We start from the raw sequence: 21,174 nt of genomic DNA, 5'->3' as shown, positions 1-21,174 counted from the left end.
ATACGATTATACTGAAGCCGTATTAAAACATCGGTAAGAATCAACACAGTCCTGCAGAGCGTAAAAGTTTAAACGAAAATAATAACAATTAATTCTCGCACAAAGTATAATATAGTGAAATATATACTATATATTATATTTAATAAATTTAATTACACCACTTTCAAACTTTGATGCCTGTGCGCTTATAATATATTTGAATTAAATAACGCGTTTGATTCCGTACCCTCTATATATGTATTTATAATATTATTATATACAATTATTACTAGGCGTTGTCGAATTATTATAGTTTATACATATAGCTGGCAATAGTACCATGTATAGTACCTATATATACCTAGGTATACCCACCTACATATATACTAACCTATACCTTATATTTACTGTAGGTACCTTTAGCTATTCCTCGAGAATAAATGTAAGTGCGCGCGGCTTCCTCCCTTCCTTCCGATTTAATAAACAAAGCGTAATTATGCTTGGCAAAACGAGCATGAGCGTTTAATAAGATTTCCACGAGTATGGCGGCGCATATATACATAACTAGATATTAAAAAAAAATTTAAATAAATAAATAATAATCACGCTGCTCATATATATACGTATATTCTTTTACCGTAGCAATAATAACTGTACGGTTCGTTATTTTTTCATAAACGGCGGAGGTCTCTCTTATATTCAATTTGTATAGGTTCGCCGTCCGTCGTCGTTCGCGCGCGCATTATTCACCGGAAGTCGCGAGTTATATTTTTCCAGTCCGTTTGCGGCGGCGGACTACTCTTTTTCCGACCACCCCCGACCACATTTCGCCCTCTGACTAAATACGTCTAAATGATCACCGTCGTCGCATGCTCTTCTTGTACGCACGACTCCTTTTGCCCTGAGTATATTTACTCGTAAAATATATATAGAGGTGCCCGTGATTGCATGTTCGCGTGCTGCAGCAGTGCTTTTTCTTACCAGTGCAACAGTCCCGAATGGACTTTGATGCCTCGCTTAGTTCGTATGGATATTTAAATTTGATGTGTTCTATATTATATTATATAAGTGTCTGCGCGAAAAAATATAATTATGTAGGTATGTATATTTTAATTTCGCCTACACGCTTTACACATTATAATAATGTTATATAATATACAATTTATTTACTTTGTACATGTTTCGCTCAAATGCCTACTCATTTTTTGAATTGTTTAACATAGGTACATTCAAGTACTCGAATACACATGCGTACCTATACATTGTATAGTTCTTACTGATTTAAATAATTAAAAAAACCGCAGACCCGTTTTGTTTTTCCCTATTGGTTGCAGCGGATTTAAATACCTTGATACGTCGTGCACCTGACGTAGTTCGTGTATAATATTATAATTAACTCAATAATATTTTTCCCGCAAGTACCCATACATAAATTACCGATAGCACGCCCTTGATACAAAAAAAACGAGATGTTTCACCTAGCTCATCTCATTTCTATAAACATTGTCTAACTGGTCGCGCGATTGCAACGCGTAGGTACCACCGGCGTGCATATAATATTATGTTTAATACTAATTGGTTATTATATTAACATATAGGTAGGTATAATATACGATTTCTAATATACATATAGAATAATCACTATAATAGAATATAATCACAATACATAATATTATTTCACGCAGCAAGACGATGATATTGAATATATATATCACCACTAGTATTATTATGACAATTGTATACGACAATAATTATAGCGTATTGTCGTCGTACGATCGCCGTTTAAATATTAATTATTATTACCGTTTCATCTTCATTACACTAATATAATATTGTATAGGTACCTTCTATAACCCATATAGACGACATAAATATCTCGTCGAGTCTCGGTTCTGCGCGGCGTGTCGAGAGAATATCATCATCGTTCTGCTCAAGAAGAAAATATAATAATAATTATAATAATATAATAATGTACGTGGCGAGTGCTGCTGTTGCAGTTGGGTTTTCGAAATGTGCGTCTCGTCCTCCACGTGGCCAATTAATTTCATAGACTATACACGACAACAGATTTACACACACACACACACCCGACGGGTGTAAGACGTCAATCGATGGCGCGCGCGTTTTATATTATTACGTGTCGACGGCGGCGGCGGCTGTGTTTTTTTCCTATATCCGATGCGCCGCGCACGCAATAATAACGCCACACACAAAACGCAGTTAGGTTTCAGTGGCAGCGGCGACAAACCGCGTTGACAACCACCGTCGCTGTCAACACGTCATCGTCGTCGTCTTCGTCGCCACTCGCCCACTCCTGCTCCTCCTCACCACGACGTATGTTTTATAATGTAAAAACGTATTACGAATCGCACCTGTTTGTGCGTCTAGAGAGATTTGATTTTTCTCTTCCCCCCGGCGTATCCGATTTCACGAGTAAAATGAAAAAAAAAAATAAAAATCTTCGGAATATTATTACTACCGTGCAGTTGTATATAATAATATACGACGTATACCTACACGTATGCAATTATATAGAGTCATCGCGTCTGCAAATGACCAAAACGCGTCTCTGCCGTGTGGGATGACATGTGCAGCAGCAAGTCGAGATCCATATAACTCGTATATAATATTATTATATTATAATATATTCGGAGTTCGGACGCCGCGCGTCTTTTCTGGTATCCGTCAAAAAGAAAATACGGATTCGTATATAATATATATTATAATATAATTATTATATTTTATTACGAGCACTCGCAATGAACGACCGCGATATTTTTGATTATTCCCACATCTGCTCGCAGGCAGATAATTGTATAATATAATAACGATAATAATATTAAGTTGAATGTTATCAGCTTATTCTTCTCGATATAATATAACGACGACGTCCGCGTTTAAACCGATAAAATTTAGGTTATCGACGAACTACGAGTCGTCTCGTTTGTTTGTTACTATCGGTTTTAACGGCCCTTTTCTTTTTGTTTTCAGCCGAGTAATCTGAACCCGGCAGGGTTCTTTTTTTCTCCGCGTGCCCTTGTAAAATAATTTGACCGGCTAGACACCCCCGGTGACCGCTATAAATCATGAGCCTGTTTTATTTATTTTTTGACAGCATTTTTCTTCTCCGAAACACAATCTGTTCGCAATATGTGTTTTTCGACAAAATTCTCACTCTTTGCCGTACGCCGATGCTGTAGTAGATCCTTCGCAGCAGCTATATACACATATAATAATATACTTTAGACATATATATATATATATATATGTATATTATGTATCGCTGTGCTCTGTTATTTACTTATTTCGACGTATCCTTTTGTGTGAGACCCCACATAAGAAAGAGGAAGGCCAGTGGAGGAGTAGGACCGTATATAATATAGGGTCGTTCGAACAGGCGATTATACTGATGTTTGGTAAATCTTCGAGATGAATTTGTGTGTCGTGTGTTTACTCTATCCAGCTCCTCCACCCTAACCCCCACGTGGAAACGATTTTTTCGCAATAAAACCAGCAACATATAATTACCCGTGCAGCAGCAATATAATATGTTCTATACAAGTGTGTGTGTGTGTGTGTGTGTGTGTATATATAGATTATACATATAATATATATATATATAGTTGAACAATTCGGTGAAAAACTATCGTGTCGGATGATATTGTCGTCTGATAATATTTTCGCTGTCGTTGTGCATTTGTGTCGGTTCGGTGGCGAAACTACTGTAGGGTGGCAGCGGCTGCAGAGTGCGGCGTGATGGCAGAGCAGTAGCATTGCACAGCGTTAATCTCTTTTCGTCCGGGGCCGTCCGATTCCCAGCGGACCTCCGGAACCAATGCCAAAGAAAATAATGAGAATCTCTCCGCTGTATAACATCACCACCCCGTCCCAGAAAAACGAGTGGCTTACGTTTTGGCAACCAATGTCACACCGCAAAAGCCGTTTCCCTCGCGACAATAACTATATCTACTATACTATATGCCGCGCGTCACGCACAATTCGCAGCCATATAGCTACCTTTGTAAAGGTCGCACGACGTTTCCGTGGTTTTTCAAGCGATCGAAATGCTACACGGTGTATACTTGTATAGGTACATATTATTATGTGAGTGTGTCTTATATCCGTTTGGTATATGTAATATGGTATTTATTTCAACGCGTTTTAATAATAGCAGTGGTCGTACTTAAATATTATACGCACGCAGGAGCACAAACGCGGGTGGGAGGGAGTTTTTTTTTTTAACGAGATCATTAATTTGTGTAATGCACGGTTTAGGATGAAGTTGCAACAGCCGCCGCGATGTATAATATCGTCGTGCGTACGGTTAATCCGTATTTACGACGACGACGATCGCGAGGACGACGACGACGACGCGAGGTGGAAAGAAACGATAGTTGTAGCCAAAGTTGTCATAATTCATATTTTTCAGACGTCTTGTCCCTTGCCGCCGCCACCGTCGTCGCGAGCGTGGTGCAATATGTTCTCGTATAATTTTGCCACCCTATCCCCCGCCGCCACCGCGCGTGTTTTTAATAATTCATAACGGAGGAAATCTTTATTTTCAGTTCCATACACACAATAATAATAATAATAATAATATATAATAGACGTCGTTCTTCTTCGTCATTATTAAATGAAATGTTTTTTCTTGGCCAAGTCGGCCCCTGAATGACCGTCTTTGTCTTTTGTACACTCTGCTGCTGCACGTATGTGCACACACAAATAAAAATTGTAATAAATTAACCTGTAGGAGACCGATTTAAAAATTATTATCTCTCTAGTCGTCGCGAGCGCGTTTCTTGTTGCAGCGTGTGTCAACTATATAGCTGCGCTGCTGCTGTAGCGGATGACCGAGTTTATTTTTGATATTCGTTAAGACGTCCTTACGCCCGCGATTTATATATACATGGCGAGAAAATAATAAAATAATAAATAATATCACTCTAGACGACCAAGAGTCAAACGGTCCCCCGGCGGAGGAATGCGGCGGCGGCGGCGGCGTATTTGGCTATTCGTGCGCGTTAAAATTATTAAGTATTTATTTTTTTTCGTCGTCGTTCAACAATGATGATGATGCGTGCGAGGCCAATAAACTATTAGGAATAAGATCTTGAAAAAAAAATCGTCTCGTGCGTTGTTCGAAATAAAATTTCAGTTGTTCGCTCGATGGCGCGGGCGGTAGAAATGGCGAGTATTAATATAATAATAATATATATATATATACACACACAATATACGTATCTATGTATTATATTATGGTATGCATGTACACATCGTGCGCGTAATAATAGCTTCGTTTTTATACACGCGCGCATGCGTACATATTACATAATATATATATCATATACCCCGCGTAATATTGTGTCATGTAAAGTCCAAAGAATCGTGACGATTTAATATATCACCGCTGCCGCCGTCACCGTGTACTAATCGCTCGGAGAATATCATCTCATATATAATATGTGTCGAAAAAAAATTATATATATATACGACGCGTTTCCTGTCGAAAACAAAAGGTCAACACTGTGCGCGCTCGTGTACATAATATAATATATATATATATAGTTGTACAGGATGCTCGCCGCGGTGCATTACGCTCTGTAGTTTCGTGTATAATGCGAGGGCGGGGGTGAAGGGAGGGGCCATATGGTGAATGTCAAACGGCTTATATGTACGAGGTCGATGGAAAATAAGAGACATATTAGGCATTTACGCGCAGGACGAACAAGGAGATTACAAGATTATACGCGTTTACGCGTGTACCTACGTATGATACGGTGGGGGAGGGTGGGCTGGATGCGGTCGGCATTACGTGGTTCTTAACGCAACCGCAAAGTCTCTGTTTTAGCTATAGGTCCGTTAAAAGGTTTCCACCGATTTACGCCTTTGTCGAGCCTCGGAGAGCTCCGAATGTCCAGCAGTCGGCGGTGATGAATGGGAGATTTCGTTGCCCGAATGCCGAATATTGTTAATCCCCGACTCAAACGTCTAATACGCAGTGACCATTGAATTTTTCATGTGCTTTTCTTCGCTTTCTGTTTGCTTAGAGTAACACTATAATATATAGGTAATATAGTGGTGACCGGGAAACGTTGCAGGCTACAGGGTAAGTTGACGCACGTCAAATAAAAGTTATAAAACATTTATGTTAGTCTACTTTGGTCGCACAACGCTGCGACAACCAGCACCTTTTCATCAATCATTTAATTGTCCATTATCAAAACCGAAATTGTGGGTTTAAATCCCTCCACGTGTTATCAATGTAGGTACCTAATAAATATTAGTATATGTTATTATATATTATAAAAAGCTCTCACCATTGGGGTTATAGTTGACCCAAAATATTCTGTTTCGAATGTATCTACCTACGCATTTTGTATAACTGCACGACACGTGTAGAGTTTATATCCGAAACGGGGAAATTCATAAAGATGACATATTTTATCGAATATTATAATAATATATATTATATCATGTGATCAATAATAATTATCATCTGATCACTGATCTGCTATAGTGGTGACTGACGACCAACGTATACCTAAAAATATACTAAAAAGACTATTAATATAAGTACTAAAAAATACTTTTAATATACTAAAAAGAAATAAGAGCGTTTCACTGTGGCGTTTAACGATTATTTTCCATTATATTGAGTAGTCGAGGTGCCGTCATTATAGCAATCCAAACCATTCAACTGACTACTGAGAAGAGGACACCGCGTATTATCACACATTTCGTACTGGATTTTGGCAACGATATTAATCAATTAACCGGAAAGAACTCGAGACACAAGCGCGCTCACACACACACACACACACACACACACACACACACACACACACACACACACACACCTTTATTTAGAAAAGTGAAATCGCGCAGTGACTATTTTGGCGCGTCCTGTCCGACCTAATGAACCGATATTGCTCTATCTTGGCACTCAGCGTTGGTACACGTCACACCACCACTACCCTACCCACGATATTATGAGTATTATAGGTAGGTACCTATATAGTCTACAATAGAACATAATATTATTGGAATAAAAATATATTATCGACCGTCTCATCGTCACGGACGATAAATTTGATTTGACTCGCATAGTTATATTTTGTTACTACTTTTTAATATTTTCACCATCCAATATAAATAGGCACGTGTGCTTCGATGTAAAGTGCATAATATATTATTATTATGTAATATGTATGCATATATGTATAATGTATATATATGGAAAGCAATGTATATTATATATTGCGTGTATTGAAAAACCACGCGACTGTTGTTCGTGTCGTGAGTTGGGGCTGGGGCGGGGACGACAAGGGGAGGTTAGGCCTCATTAAAAATAATAATTCTTTGAAATAACCGCGTTGTTAAAAAAAAAAAATAAAAAACCGCGACACACTTGTAAAACACCCCCGCCAACAACACTCTCGCGCGCCGATCGGACGGCCGATGCGTATATATTATTATTATTATGTATACACTGCAGGTCTGCACTTCACTACCGCCGTCGCCCACCGCCGCCACCGAAGTAACACAAAACTCTATTATTATTATTCATTTGAATTTATTTTTATTATTTCTAAAGTGAAAACTCTTTGTGCGAGAGTGTTCTTGCCACGATGGCATTGTGACTTATCCACTTGTTCTCGCGCTCTCCGTGGGTCTTGCCGCCGCAAAGTATAATAATAATACTGCACGCGATTATTATTATAATAATTACGATCATGATTATTATTATTATTATTATTATTATTATTATTATTACCGCGTATCCCTGCCGACTCGGAGAGTTTCTCTCCGCCTACCCGTAGTTCGTCACCGCCAATAGTGAAATCTGATGTAATGATGGAAGTGTATAATGTGAGCGTGTGCGTGCTGTACCTCTGTCGACGATTGTTTTTTACCAGAACAATCCGTGTCGACAGAAGTGCGTGTCTGCACAGAATTTGTTTACGTGGTGCAATACATAATATTATAATTGTATATATTATTATCAAATGCCGCAGTAGCTGAGCGGCCGAGGTAAATACCATAGCTATTATAATATATTATAATAGCTGGATCTATTTGCCTTCTGAAATATATGTAAAATATACATATAAGTGTTGTAATATATTATTATATTATATTATATAGTTGGGTAAATAAAATATATTCTATTAAAAAACTTCAATACATTATTTCGTAACGCATATTATCTAATTATAGAATGCAATTTTGCACGAATAGATTTCGGAACATTATACCAAAAATCGAAACTTGAGACAAGAGGCCCATTTTGGGCAGAACATTTTACGATTATTTTAATTTAATTTATAGTATAAGATAAGACTGTATAGAAATACAAAATGTCGACTTGGGTTTTATATTTTCTCGTCATTGCCTCCTGTGAATGGTATACACCATAGAGTAATGTTGAAGCCGTGGCTCGTCAGCACCCCCATGTGGATCAAAATCCAGTAGTTGACGCATAATGCCTCTGAGAGCAGTGAGATTTATTTGTATTTCATCAAAATTTGTGAATGTTAATACCGTAATTGGCCTTTCTCGTGTGTCCATCCTCGCATATACCGCGCTTTGTATAACACGCGACGAGATAACACACACACACAGACAAGAACCTCCCTCGGCGCAAAATGTATCATTTATACCTATTCATATTGTGATCGTGCAGGACGGGAGGAAAAACACGACACGAACCCATTTAGCTTATTGCGGAGACAAGTGGAAGCTAATGACCGCATCATCCGCATAATACGCGTACGTCTATATGTAGAGAATTAGAGAATAATAAAAAAAAAACCCCGAAAAATAACGACAAATAGAGCCGCCGACAGAGGGACGAATGTAGAAAGAAAAAAAACGCCGGACAACGACTGCGCGACGTGTATAATATGTACCCAATGATTTCCAATGCGAGGGGAGGGGGTGGGTCGGACCCCAAGTTTTTCGGTGATGTACGAGGAGGGAAGGTGGTTCGTCGACTACACAAAGCTGTGTGATTAAACCATGCACCTATATATATTATATATTATACACAATTGTACACACACACACAAATCATATATAGGTACGACCGGTCCGCGCGGGGACGTTATTATTACTCTGATGTTTGTTATAAAGAGAATACACTCACCGCTATCGCCATCACTAGCTGCTGCACACGTACGCGCATAATATATCTGTAATAATAATGTATACCTTATGTGTGAGTGTGTGTGTGTGTGTGTGTGTCGCGTCGAGCGTGTGTACAATGCCACATTGTTTGCCCGCTCGCGTATTCTGCTGTTATCCGCAACGTTATCTCTTTGATACCGCCGTCGTCACAGCAGCAGCTATATACGACCCCCTCAAGGGCCTATATACGAGCACACACGGTGTTTGACGCGTATATTGTCGGTCTTTGCTGCGATTATTAAAATTATAATAATAATAATAATATATACCTATCTGCGTGTATTATATTATATACTGCCGAGTCGCACAAATCGTATATATAGGTAGAACGTACCTACCTGTGTTATAATACTTGTACAAAATATATAACATATATAGGTACACCGCGGGCGCCGCGTTAGCGTTATACCTATAGGAAAATACAATACACATGTAACATAGGTTATACATAATATTATTATTATTATATTGCAGTACACATTATACGCGCCGCGATGGGGGTTTATTTGAGACCGAAACCTTTGAACGACATTTTACAAGTGTGTGCAGATAATGATATGTCGTGTAACATTATTATCACACAGTCGCGTCGTTTATTATGTGCGAATCGCATTGGTGCGAGGTGTCTGTTTATTTTCCATTTTTTTTGTTCCCCAGAACTACGCGTAGCCCGACGGATTCCGTGGGCCTCGCATGTCGTTCTATTCACATATTGTTATTAATGACTAAACGCACTTTGTCCACTGTTCAATTTTATTATTATAACATAAAAACTGGAATCTGTTGAGAAACTCGCCAACATGTTTTTTACATTATTATATGATACCGTATACAGATATAATATAAATCCAGTGACATCAGTGTACGCATTATTGCAATGGACTGCTGCAGATAACAATATATTATAATAATGTCGAAACTATATTATATGGTAAGTACCATAATATTATAGGCATATGGCTATGGGTTTCTGTTTACGCCATGTCTCTAATGTAGTGTGCGTTTTAATGTCATACGCGTGTACGAAAATGGTTTCTTTCAAATTATTAACAATAATAGAATTAATTTGTGGCGAGTCGGTTTTTTATAATTTTTTTTTTCCCATAACGTCATCACGTTTTACGCAGCCTCCCATTAACGTTGCGCAATGATTTTGTTTCGACATTGTGAAACAATAGGTACTATAATGTTTACATTAATATCGTACTACTATACATAATATGGTTCTTCTTCGATTTTTTTTTTTCACACACATAATTTCCATAATGCGTTTATGAATAATAATTAAAACACTAAACTCCAAACACCGACTATAATATAATATTACACATAGTCTGTTATTACTTATTATTGTGTTTGTTTTTTCACAACCAAATGTGCAATCGCAGGCAGTCATCGGATTCTGCGAACACCGACGAGATTTGACGACACGCGTGTATCCTCGAGTAAATCGAATACGATAATAATTGGAATTGCGCGTTCGAGTACTCTGCAGCTGTATACTACGGTATATATACCTAATAATATAAAAACAACACTAAAACTGTAGGTCGCGTGCGATCTCGGAAATCGGCGGCACGTGCTCTTCGCGTACATAAAGTAGTGCACGGATTTTTTTTTTTTCCCCGTCGATCGGACAATGTCATTTGTATCGATCGGGGAAAAAAACCGTATGTACCTACACTACAGTGATGATTGTTCGCCTAATCCCCGGCAGCTATATATAGTATTATGTGTACTACGCTACAATTATTATTATTATTATTATGTGTCGTCTTTCGCTCGATTTCCGGTCGGGCCCTTTTGTACATTTTCGATATTGTGTAGTGTCACTCCTCCTCGGCGAACGTACGCTATACACACGCGCAATAATCTAAAACAAATACGTACATATTATTTATATGTTTTTGTGTATTGCGTTGTCATATATGTATACCGTTGGCCGAGATTAACCGGTGATGGCTGGGGTGGGTGGAGTGGGTGGGTGGTGCGCCGGGGGAGAGAAAAAAGAAGCGCAGAAAATCCAAACATGTACATTATTATATATATGTATAGTGGCGCATAATTAGAACGCTGCAGTTTCATTGTTTGCATTCGGTGGTACACCACTCGTAAAAAAAAAATAATAATAACGAGAGACACACGGCGACGAGGGAGCATCAGGGCTAAAACAGCGCACACGGTTCGCTTTGAAGTATATATTATTATATTGTCAACAATGATACATACCCACGTCCCCGCAATGCCGCAAGAATCGACGGCGGCGGTCTTTATATAGTAATATGTATAATAATACATTATATATTATTATTATAATATGCGTAAAACGCGAGCGCAGTGTTGAAATCTCCAGCTGATATGCGGTGCGACATCCTCCCTCGTCGTCAGCTTTTTGTTACGATTGCCCCCGAGACGTCGTCGTTTTTTAAACGATTTATCCATTGTTTACTCGCGAGTGGCGGTCGAGGCGGAAGCGATAGAATGAAAAATGAAGAAAAAACCAAAGGCTGTAGGCGAGCGGGGCGGGAAAGCGGTTATTATTTTTTTTTTTTTATTCAATGTGAATATATAATTTATACGATTTTTTTCTTCGGGTTTTCCGGCCACAGGCATTTCATTATTTTTTTGCGGTAAAACAACGTCACCCGATAATGACAAACGCGAAAAGTCGTCCGCAATCGATACCTATCACGAATTAAATATTGAAAAGGGCTTTGCGTGCGGCTGCGGTGGTGGTCGTGGTAAACACGAGGCATGCGGTTCAAAGACCGCAGCGGTGGCGACCGGGTTCGTTCAATATTCATAAATAAACTTCGCGCCCCAACGAAATACATAATAATAATAATAACAAAAATCTTTTGCGCCACAAATTTCGGGTCACGTCTAAAAAAAAAAATAGGTACTACAAAAAGAATAATTTAAAAGCATTTTCTTTTTTATCCTCGAACCCCAGCATTGTATAATATGAATAAGTCAACAGAAGAGAGAGGTGACGTAGCCGTAAGTGCTTTGCCGATGCCGGCAGTGAACCCACTTTGCACGGGAATTGCACGGCAAGAGAGATGAAAAAAAAAATAAATATTTACGCGTGTACAACCACCACCGAAAAACCTCCCGCACGCTCTCCTCCGTGAATATTTTTTTCTAATTTGTTTTTTATATAAGCCAAACAAAACCCGATTTTTTTTTGTATAAAAATTAACGGCATTTTTGCATCGCGAAATGTACCTATTTTTATAGCATTTTGTCGATGCGCGCGCGTGCACACACATACTCGCACTATATGCTGCACACTATTATCCGGTCGAATTGCTGCCGTCATGTATATATGTCAGTGTGTGTACGAGCGAGAATTGTTGTATAGGCGTTAAATAATCTAATAAATAATAATAAATCTAAAGAATTGGATGGTTGCCTCCGATGTCACCGCTATATAGGCTCCACTGCCACAAACTTTCGTATAATACGACGACGACGACGACGGTATATTATTATATTTTAAGTACTGGACCAATGCCACGATTTCGCACTTTGTCTTTCGGCCATAATCTTTTTAAAATGCCCCACGCTCGCTGGTGTGTGTGTGTGTGTGTGTGTGTGTGTGTGTGTGTGTGTGTGTGTGTGTGTGTGTGTGTGTGTGTGTGTGTGTGTGTGTGTGTGTGTGTGTGTGTGTGTGTGTGTGTGTGTGTGTGTGTGTGCGCGCAACCAGCTGAGAGCTGGACAGAATAATACGAACAAATGATATATATTATATTATATACGCACCTTCACTTGAGCCGAGTCTCCGAATGAAGAGACGTAGGGGCGATCTGTTTATTTTGAAAATGGTACTATATCATGATATTACGCGCCAGAACGGACTAAATCTTTACAAGCAGGTCTTATCGCGCGTTTCAAGTTATCACCTGCAGCAATTCACCATCATTTCCGGTTACCTATATATATAAATTCGCACGCGTTTTCGGAATGACGCGCTGGGAACGACCACGTATACCGCGTATACCCATCATATCATGTGTGGGCTGGTCTATTAATTTTTTCTAGATCGTCGTCAGCCGCGAACCGACGGCTAGACGAGTGTGACGACTATTTATTTCCTTTTATTTCGTACGTGATTCGCGGGAATCGAACTGCAACGATGATATTATAATATACATACAATGATTCACCGCGGTTGTGACGCAAACACGTGTTTTAATCGTGACCGGAAACCGGAACATTCGCGACGATATATTAATTATAAAATATATAAATTAGCACATGCGGCGCGATGATATTCCTAGCCGAGACGGTATTCACCGCAGAAACGAGTGAATGTTTATAGACGTGCGAGTTTTGGCGGCAGGATGTGCTGCGTGTGTATATATATCTATACCTATACTATGTATTATGTGAATATATTATAATATTATATATATATATTATTATAATAATATACGCCGCACAGGAGGAGCGGCGAGGGGGACGGATGTGCGGATGGCGGTGACGGAAGATAGCGCGCGAACGAGATGGGAAAAAAAAAAGATTTCCAACTATTCGGATGATTAAAGTGGAAAAAAATCGTCTACGCGTCTCGTAGAACAATAAAACTGTCACGCGGGGGAGTGTGTAAACGAGACACGAGAAAAAAAGGACCCGCCGCCGTCCCTCGTCGACAGTCGTGTGCAGAATTAATACACTTGGCTCCGATGTGCGTACAACACGACGAATGCACATATACTGTAATAATACTATAATATTATATATATATATATATTACACATATGTGTAGTATCAGTATACGCTTAACTTAGCGTCGTCGGCTATGAATCGTCTACAAACGTTCATTAATCAAGCACAGTGTTGCAGTAGATCGCTGCCCGCGCGGTGCAGTATTTTATTATAATATAGAGCGTAAATATCGTTCGGTCCGTGACCGTCGTCAGATATTATATTAATATTATTAATTCATCGTAAATCTATATTATTGACTCAACCGCGCGTATACAAGGACTCGTAGGCGCAATAACACCCAAAAATATCTGGGGGCCAAAATGTTTTGTTCTGTTTTTGAATTTTTACAAAATATGTAGTTGCAATGGAAATATTATGGTGGTAGTACTATTATACAAGTTATAAACACGGGATTCGGAGTGCTAGCATTACAATTTCGGGTGCCGATCATTAGACTATATTATTGACAATTTATATTTTTTAATATTATTATAATATCAATTCTGCGTTGAATTTGTGCTGCGCAGAATTCACGAGTACGATTATTATTATAGATATATAATATGATATTATTATTTAGGATGACAGATCGGGTAGCCTATTGTTGAGTAAAAATTCGTTTCATATTTTCGTCTTGAATCGAAAACAATTTTTCCCTTGTTTCGACAAGTCATATTATAAAATATGTTTACGATCCTTAAAGTTTTATTGTAATTCTGCTAATTGAGAGTTTTGTGTATTCACGTTTTATTATTTAAATGAAAATAAAAATTGATCGTCGTAAATCTCAACTATATATATACTATGTAAGATTTAGTTACCATTTTAAAATACTAGCTCGTAAATCGTAATACAATATTACACTGCTGCCCAGCATGACATCAAATTACGGGAAACTTCGTTTTTGTATGCTATGATGAAAATTTTAATTTGTTGTTCGTTTCTTTCCTCGAGAAATAAAAATAATCTGTTTTGTAAAAGTGACCATGTTTGAGCGTTGTTTTACGTGATCTTTAACAACCATTTTTTCGTTTTTCAGTTCAACCACCTGAAAGGGATGCCGAGCCTTCAGAGCCCTCAGTCGATGTTCTTCCTGCCGTTATTGGACCAATTGCGCGGCCTGTCGCACTGTTCCAACGCGGCCGCGCTGGCCGGTCAACAGCAACAGCAGGCCTCCACCACGACGGCGTCCACCAATTGCAACGTGAGTACCTACACCTCTATCACGATCCCACTTAATCTAAGCTACGATTCTTCCTCTAGATCCGTCTTTTCCACCCAACTCTCCTGTGAGATTTTTCATTTTCGTTGTTATAACTCTATTAACAATATATAAATATAAAGTATTATACTTTATATTTAGTATTTTTTTGACTTTATTTTAAAACAACTAGTCTATAATTTAATTTTTACAATAAGATTGTGTGGGGATTATGTAAGACACGAGATACGAGACGCACCCAATGATGACACTTTGCTTGGATAATTTTGATTAAAATAAAAATGTAAATATTTAATTCACGATGTTCACAACCAGGAATGGTTTCGGAATTTAACGCCGATATCAATAGGGATTTTGATGGTTTGTTAGTCGGGAGCGAATAAACGTTTGTATAGTATACCTACCTCTGCGGTTTCTTCTACTGTGTCTATTTTTTAATTGGTAGATATGATTAAGAGTGTGATTTGAGATATAAAATGAGACATTTGTGCGGAGAGTTATGAATTGAAAAGTTGGAATTTTATATATATTTAAGTTTTTGGCCATCCGCCATTGTTGGATGTCCAGATGTCTTGCAGATATAAACATCAATTGAGTTTTGTAAAGGAGTAGCTTTCTTTTCATGCTGAGTTTAGAATGTTCGAATTGAAAAGGATTCGTTTACTTTTTATATGGTCACCTCCGGTTAGACGTTGGTCTAGGATTAACCCTCTAATGGTAGCGGGAGCTTGTGGATTTTATATCAACACGGAATTATTGACATATTATAATATATTCCCATTCGCTTTTCGCATCAGGTCATGCCGACAGCCGTGTGGGCCAACAACGGCCGACCGCCGTCGACGTCGTCGGCCAGTCAGTGTTCCATGCAACTGCAACAGGAACAGCAACAGACGCCGCCGCCTGCTCAGGCGCAGCAGCAACAGCAGCTACGACACCGGACGACGGCCGCCGACCCGGACGCGCCGCTGAACCTGACCAAGCGAAAGTCACCCACGCCGCAACCGCATCCTCCGTCATCGACGACGCCGCAAAACCACCACCAACATCTCCAACAGCAGCAGCAGCAGCAGCAGCAACAACAGCAGCAACAGCAACAGCAGCAACACCATCATCTCCAGCAGCAGCAACAGCACCAACAGCAGTTGCAACACCAACTGCAACAACAGGCCAACAACATGTTCCCGCCGGGCGGCGCCGGATGGAACTCGTCTTCGTCTTCGCCGCCGGCCACCACACCGGGCACTGCCAACAGGCGGTCCGGTTCCGGCCAGGGACTGGTCAGTCCACCGGCCGCGGCCACGCCGAAACTCCTGCCGCCGCCCATACCGGTGTCCAGGGGATTCATGCCGTACGCCGGCATACCACAGCCTGCTCCTCTGCACCGCTCTAGAAACTGTAAGTGTTGCAATTCATTCCTAGATCGCCACTGAATTCAGTAAAAAACTTGTCCGAGTGCGCAGACACGGATCCAGAGCAAAGACCTGGGGGGGGGGGGGGGGGGAGGAGGGGCAACAATTTTTTTACATCACAAATACAATGACAATTATAATATACACTTTATTCTTATAATATAATATAATACATTATATTACCGAACATATCAATGTGATTGTAATATTGTAATATCAGGATCTATAGAAAATATTGGAAAAATATTACGTCGGGGAGGGGGGTGGCTCAGCCCCTAGACCCTGCCCTGGATCCGTTCCCGATACTCTGGTGTACCTATATTACCTAGGCCAAACATATAATATACAATAATAGATACAAAATATAACCTATGTGTAATGGGTTTAATCGACCTAACCACCGTTTCCGCCAACCGGCCACCGAGTGACCGGTGTGGATTAAAAAAAAATAATGAAAAATTCCAACCGATAGAATTATATTATTATTATTATGTATTTACGATGTCAGCTAACCTGTTGGACCGTCGGGAAACACATATTATTGGAACGTTAGATAAAAAAATCAACGCGTCCGGTTATAATATTATTTTTATTATATTACAATAATACTGTACCTACGGTGAATAATATAATTTGTTATTATAATAATATTATACATAGGATTCGTTAAAATAGACATATTTCTTTTTAGCACCGACGTACCGCAGCGCTATAAATCGTACGATCCGACGAAAATTCCGGTCGCGAAAATTCAGAGCGCATAAATTATTTTCTCGCGAGCCTTGGAAATCGGTTTATTCGAAGTCCGGCGAACCGTTAACGACTTATTATTCGCATTATCGACATACCTATATTATATACTCGCACACGGTTCAATGCAATAATTATTATTCTCTCGCGAGTTATCTGCAGCAGCGCGCACCTCCTGCTGTTGTTTGATAATTTGAAAACGAGAATAATATATAATAATTTATAATTGTATTCGTTTCGCGTTAGATTAGACACAATTTATATTATATTAGTACTTTGCCTATGCGTATATTATTATCATATATTCATACCTATAGGTACCTATATCTATATTATGTTATAGCGCCCGCGAAGGTTGTTTCCTCCTCCTCCGCCGCCGCTGTCGGTATTTCAATAAACATCTCTCTAAACAATATAATAATAATAACGTACAAAGCGATTAACCTGCCACCTATTATAAATGCCGGCCGGTACGACTGTTTAAGTACCCGAACGTGTCTGATTTGCATTTCTAATGTGTAATTGTTTTGGCGGATCGTCTGCAGGTGTGTAACGGAACAATAAAGGTGTCGCCCGACGACTTTTGGCGCCGCCTTTGGGTCCACCGTCGTCGGCATTTGCAGGTCACTTATAAACTGACGCGTTACCGGCAGTACACGTCCGAGATGTCAATCGATAGATAGCGAACCGTTAAAATATCATTGTATAGTACCTATAGCCTATATGTGGGTACTATTTTGTAATTAAATCATTATATGCGGATTTGATTGCGCGAAAGACTCGTAAAAAATGAACACAAATAATAATTAATAAATATGTATATTGTATTGCTGCAATTGCATATAAGCACCTCTTTATAGTTCAATATAATATGCGTTATATGTGCATTATATATGTCCAGTTCATAACGTGCTATTGCGATCGGACAGAACAATACAATAATTATTAACGTGCACGTATTCGCAATATTTGCACATTATAGAGATAGATAGATAGTTCAATCCCGCAAGTGGGTACCACCTGCACCGGTAATGAAATACGTGTTCGAAAAAACATAATAATAATAATAAATATAATCGCATCGGCTGAATTAGAATAATGTGTTATTTAAAGCGTACTTTGAACCAGTTTGCCTTATCATATATGAACCGTTCATCGATCTAATTGAATATATAGGTATATATAGAAAGCCTCGAGTATAAATAACGTAGACGAATGAATTAGAGACTAAAGTTCGCACTCAATTAAAAGTTAAAACAAATATAATATGGGTAATACAAAACAACTGTATTATTATTATTATTATTACTATTATACCCGATAATTACTCACATAGCCAAATTTCTATTATTATATTGTTGTTGTCGTCATATGTGCTGATTTTTTTTTCTTTTTTGAACCTCAGTAAAACGAAGCCTATCGCCCAGCGCGGAAACGATGTCGCAGTACTCAAGATTCCAAGGGTATCCGCCTCAGCTCATCAGGGACGATCATTCCGTAGACATGGATTTATGTAAGCATAATAATATACAAACGTCTTATATTGAACCGTCGACGATAATATTATGTATAAAGCAGTGCGGGATTTAACACGTTTTTTTAATTTTTTTGACCCCAGCTTGGAGACCCAGCGATCCAAATTTCAATATTGACGACACTGCAACTGACAAAGGTGAGTTATAGTAGAAACAAACGCTTCAAAGGCTATAGATTAAGACGGTCCTATATGTACAGTGAAACTTCCATGCTACGAAGTCTTGTGGGCAACAAAAAAAAATTCACACTGTGTTTAGAGAATATCGTTAAATATATAAATAAATACATTTCGTTCAGTCCTCAAAAATATTTCGTTAAACGGAAAATGTTATATGGAAGTTTGTTACATGGAAGTTTAACTGTACATATAAAGTGCTGCACGTAATGACACCGCCACACAATAGTTGTTCGTTTGTATAATAATGTAAAATTTTTTTTTGTTAAATCGCAGGTCACATGATACGGCAGCAGAAGAAGGACGGCGAGCATATAAAGAGACCTATGAACGCGTTCATGGTTTGGGCCAAAGACGAGAGGCGAAAGATCTTGAAAGCCTGTCCTGACATGCACAATTCGAACATTTCGAAAATATTAGGTGGGTAGATGCTCTCAATAAGATAATTCGGCACCATCGAGGCAAAAGCTGCAGTCAAGTACCAATAGGTCGATACTAAAATTGACTTTATATGGGTACTTTTTTTGCTTTTTTCACAATGGCGCAGGGTTATTTAAGGTTTTTTACTCACGCAACTATATAATATTATATACCTGATGATAATAATCGCGTGTTTTTTTGGCTGCAGGTGGCAGGTGGAAGGCAATGTCGAACGCTGACAAGCAGCCGTACTACGAGGAACAGTCCAGGCTTTCCAAGTTGCACATGGAAAAGCACCCGGACTACCGGTACCGGCCCAGGCCGAAGCGGACGTGCATCGTGGACGGCAAGAAGATGCGGATATCCGAGTACAAGACGCTGATGCGACAGCGGCGGAACGAGATGCGGCAGTTGTGGTACAGGGGCGAGGAGTCCGGTCCTTCCGGTTCCGGGCTGGACGGCGTGGCCGAGCCGGACGTGGCCGGCACCAGTTTCAGATTTCCGGCCGACGGGTCCGTATCGCCGATCGTGATGTACTCGATGGCCAACTCGCCGGCCAACTCGCAGGCCAACTCGCCGTCGTTCAGCGTCGACAGTCACGACGAGGACTAGGCGCCGGCGGTGCAGTAATTGTCGCTATATCACTCGCCCGGTGCAGTGCACGCGCTAAGTCTTATAGGTACCTACCGACAAAAGCTTTGCGCGTCGCCATCGCGTACAAGTCATCGCCATCGCGATGCGCAGATATTGCGGTCCTCAGCAGTACAGGACGCCACTGCTGCGCAGCTACCCCGGTCGTCGGCGGTGCAAGACGCCACTGCATACGGCTTGTTGCTCTCTGCCGACAACCACTATTCCTCCACGCCACGTCCACGACGACCGGCGAAACAGGCCAGTACCCCACGACTACCAACAGTACCTGTATTACACTATTTATATATATTATTTATAGTGCAGCGTTAGTAGACATGGAAATAGTCAAAAGTAAACCCCCTCCTCCTCATGTGTATGTACCAATTTTTTTTTTTAAATTATACCGTGTACAGAAAATTGTATAAATTATTATTACTATGATTTTTTTAATTACATGATTTTATTATTATATAATTAAACGTATAAAAGCCGAGAAAAAAATTCGAAAAAAAAACAGAATTATATCGCGTTCATTATTATGTGTTACATATTATATTTTAGCGGTTATAATTCGAGTGTATACAATATTATTATTATTATTATTATTATCATCATTATTATTATTATTATTATTATTATTATTATTATTATTATATATTATTTTATAAATATTATATTATATATAGATATTATAAAATATTGTAGCTATATATGTAGCTGGATTTCTTTCGCAACTGTATTATATAGTATAGGTAGGTACGTTAATTATATTTTGTACAAACATAACTCAGTTTAATAATATATACATATTATGATATCGATTATGATTAATCGAAAAATTATGTGAAATTCCAAAAAAAAAAATAAACAAAAAACAAAAAAAAACGTCGTCTTATATAGCGGTTGTGCCGACGTGGCGCGTGTCTGTGTACTTTGATAAATTTTTTTGTGATAACGTTTAATTACCTCGTCCGCGAGTAGACAGTAGGTACTTATGTGTATATAATTTAATCAATTTGCGGAGTGTGTAGGCGAGAATCGCACCTAATACCTGCAATTACCTACATATATATATAAATTATTTTATAGCGAATTCGTGAGTAGGTCATATCTTTATATTGTTATTATTATTATTATTCCACAAAAAT

At 39.0% G+C, this 21,174-nt stretch overlaps 1 protein-coding gene across 2 annotated transcripts in view; it reads left to right on the top strand.

Annotated features, from left to right (window-relative positions):
• LOC100168120 (GATA zinc finger domain-containing protein 10) overlaps positions 1 to 20,890 on the top strand; it is a 176,149-nt gene extending 155,259 nt beyond the window's left edge. For both annotated transcript variants that reach the window (XM_001951936.5, XM_008189362.3), the window contains 6 exons: positions 14,918 to 15,082; positions 15,898 to 16,498; positions 18,668 to 18,775; positions 18,881 to 18,934; positions 19,250 to 19,393; positions 19,602 to 20,890. In XM_001951936.5, coding sequence (XP_001951971.2) covers positions 14,918 to 15,082; positions 15,898 to 16,498; positions 18,668 to 18,775; positions 18,881 to 18,934; positions 19,250 to 19,393; positions 19,602 to 20,005 — 1,476 coding nt within the window. In that variant the 3' untranslated portion in view covers positions 20,006 to 20,890. The remainder of the gene's footprint in view (positions 1 to 14,917; positions 15,083 to 15,897; positions 16,499 to 18,667; positions 18,776 to 18,880; positions 18,935 to 19,249; positions 19,394 to 19,601) is intronic.
• The last annotated feature ends 284 nt before the right edge of the window (positions 20,891 to 21,174 follow it).

The sequence above is a fragment of the Acyrthosiphon pisum genome, chromosome A1 (assembly GCF_005508785.2).
Source record: "Acyrthosiphon pisum isolate AL4f chromosome A1, pea_aphid_22Mar2018_4r6ur, whole genome shotgun sequence".
Taxonomy (NCBI): Eukaryota; Metazoa; Arthropoda; class Insecta; order Hemiptera; family Aphididae; genus Acyrthosiphon; species Acyrthosiphon pisum.
This window is presented reverse-complemented; position numbering and strand designations above follow the sequence as displayed.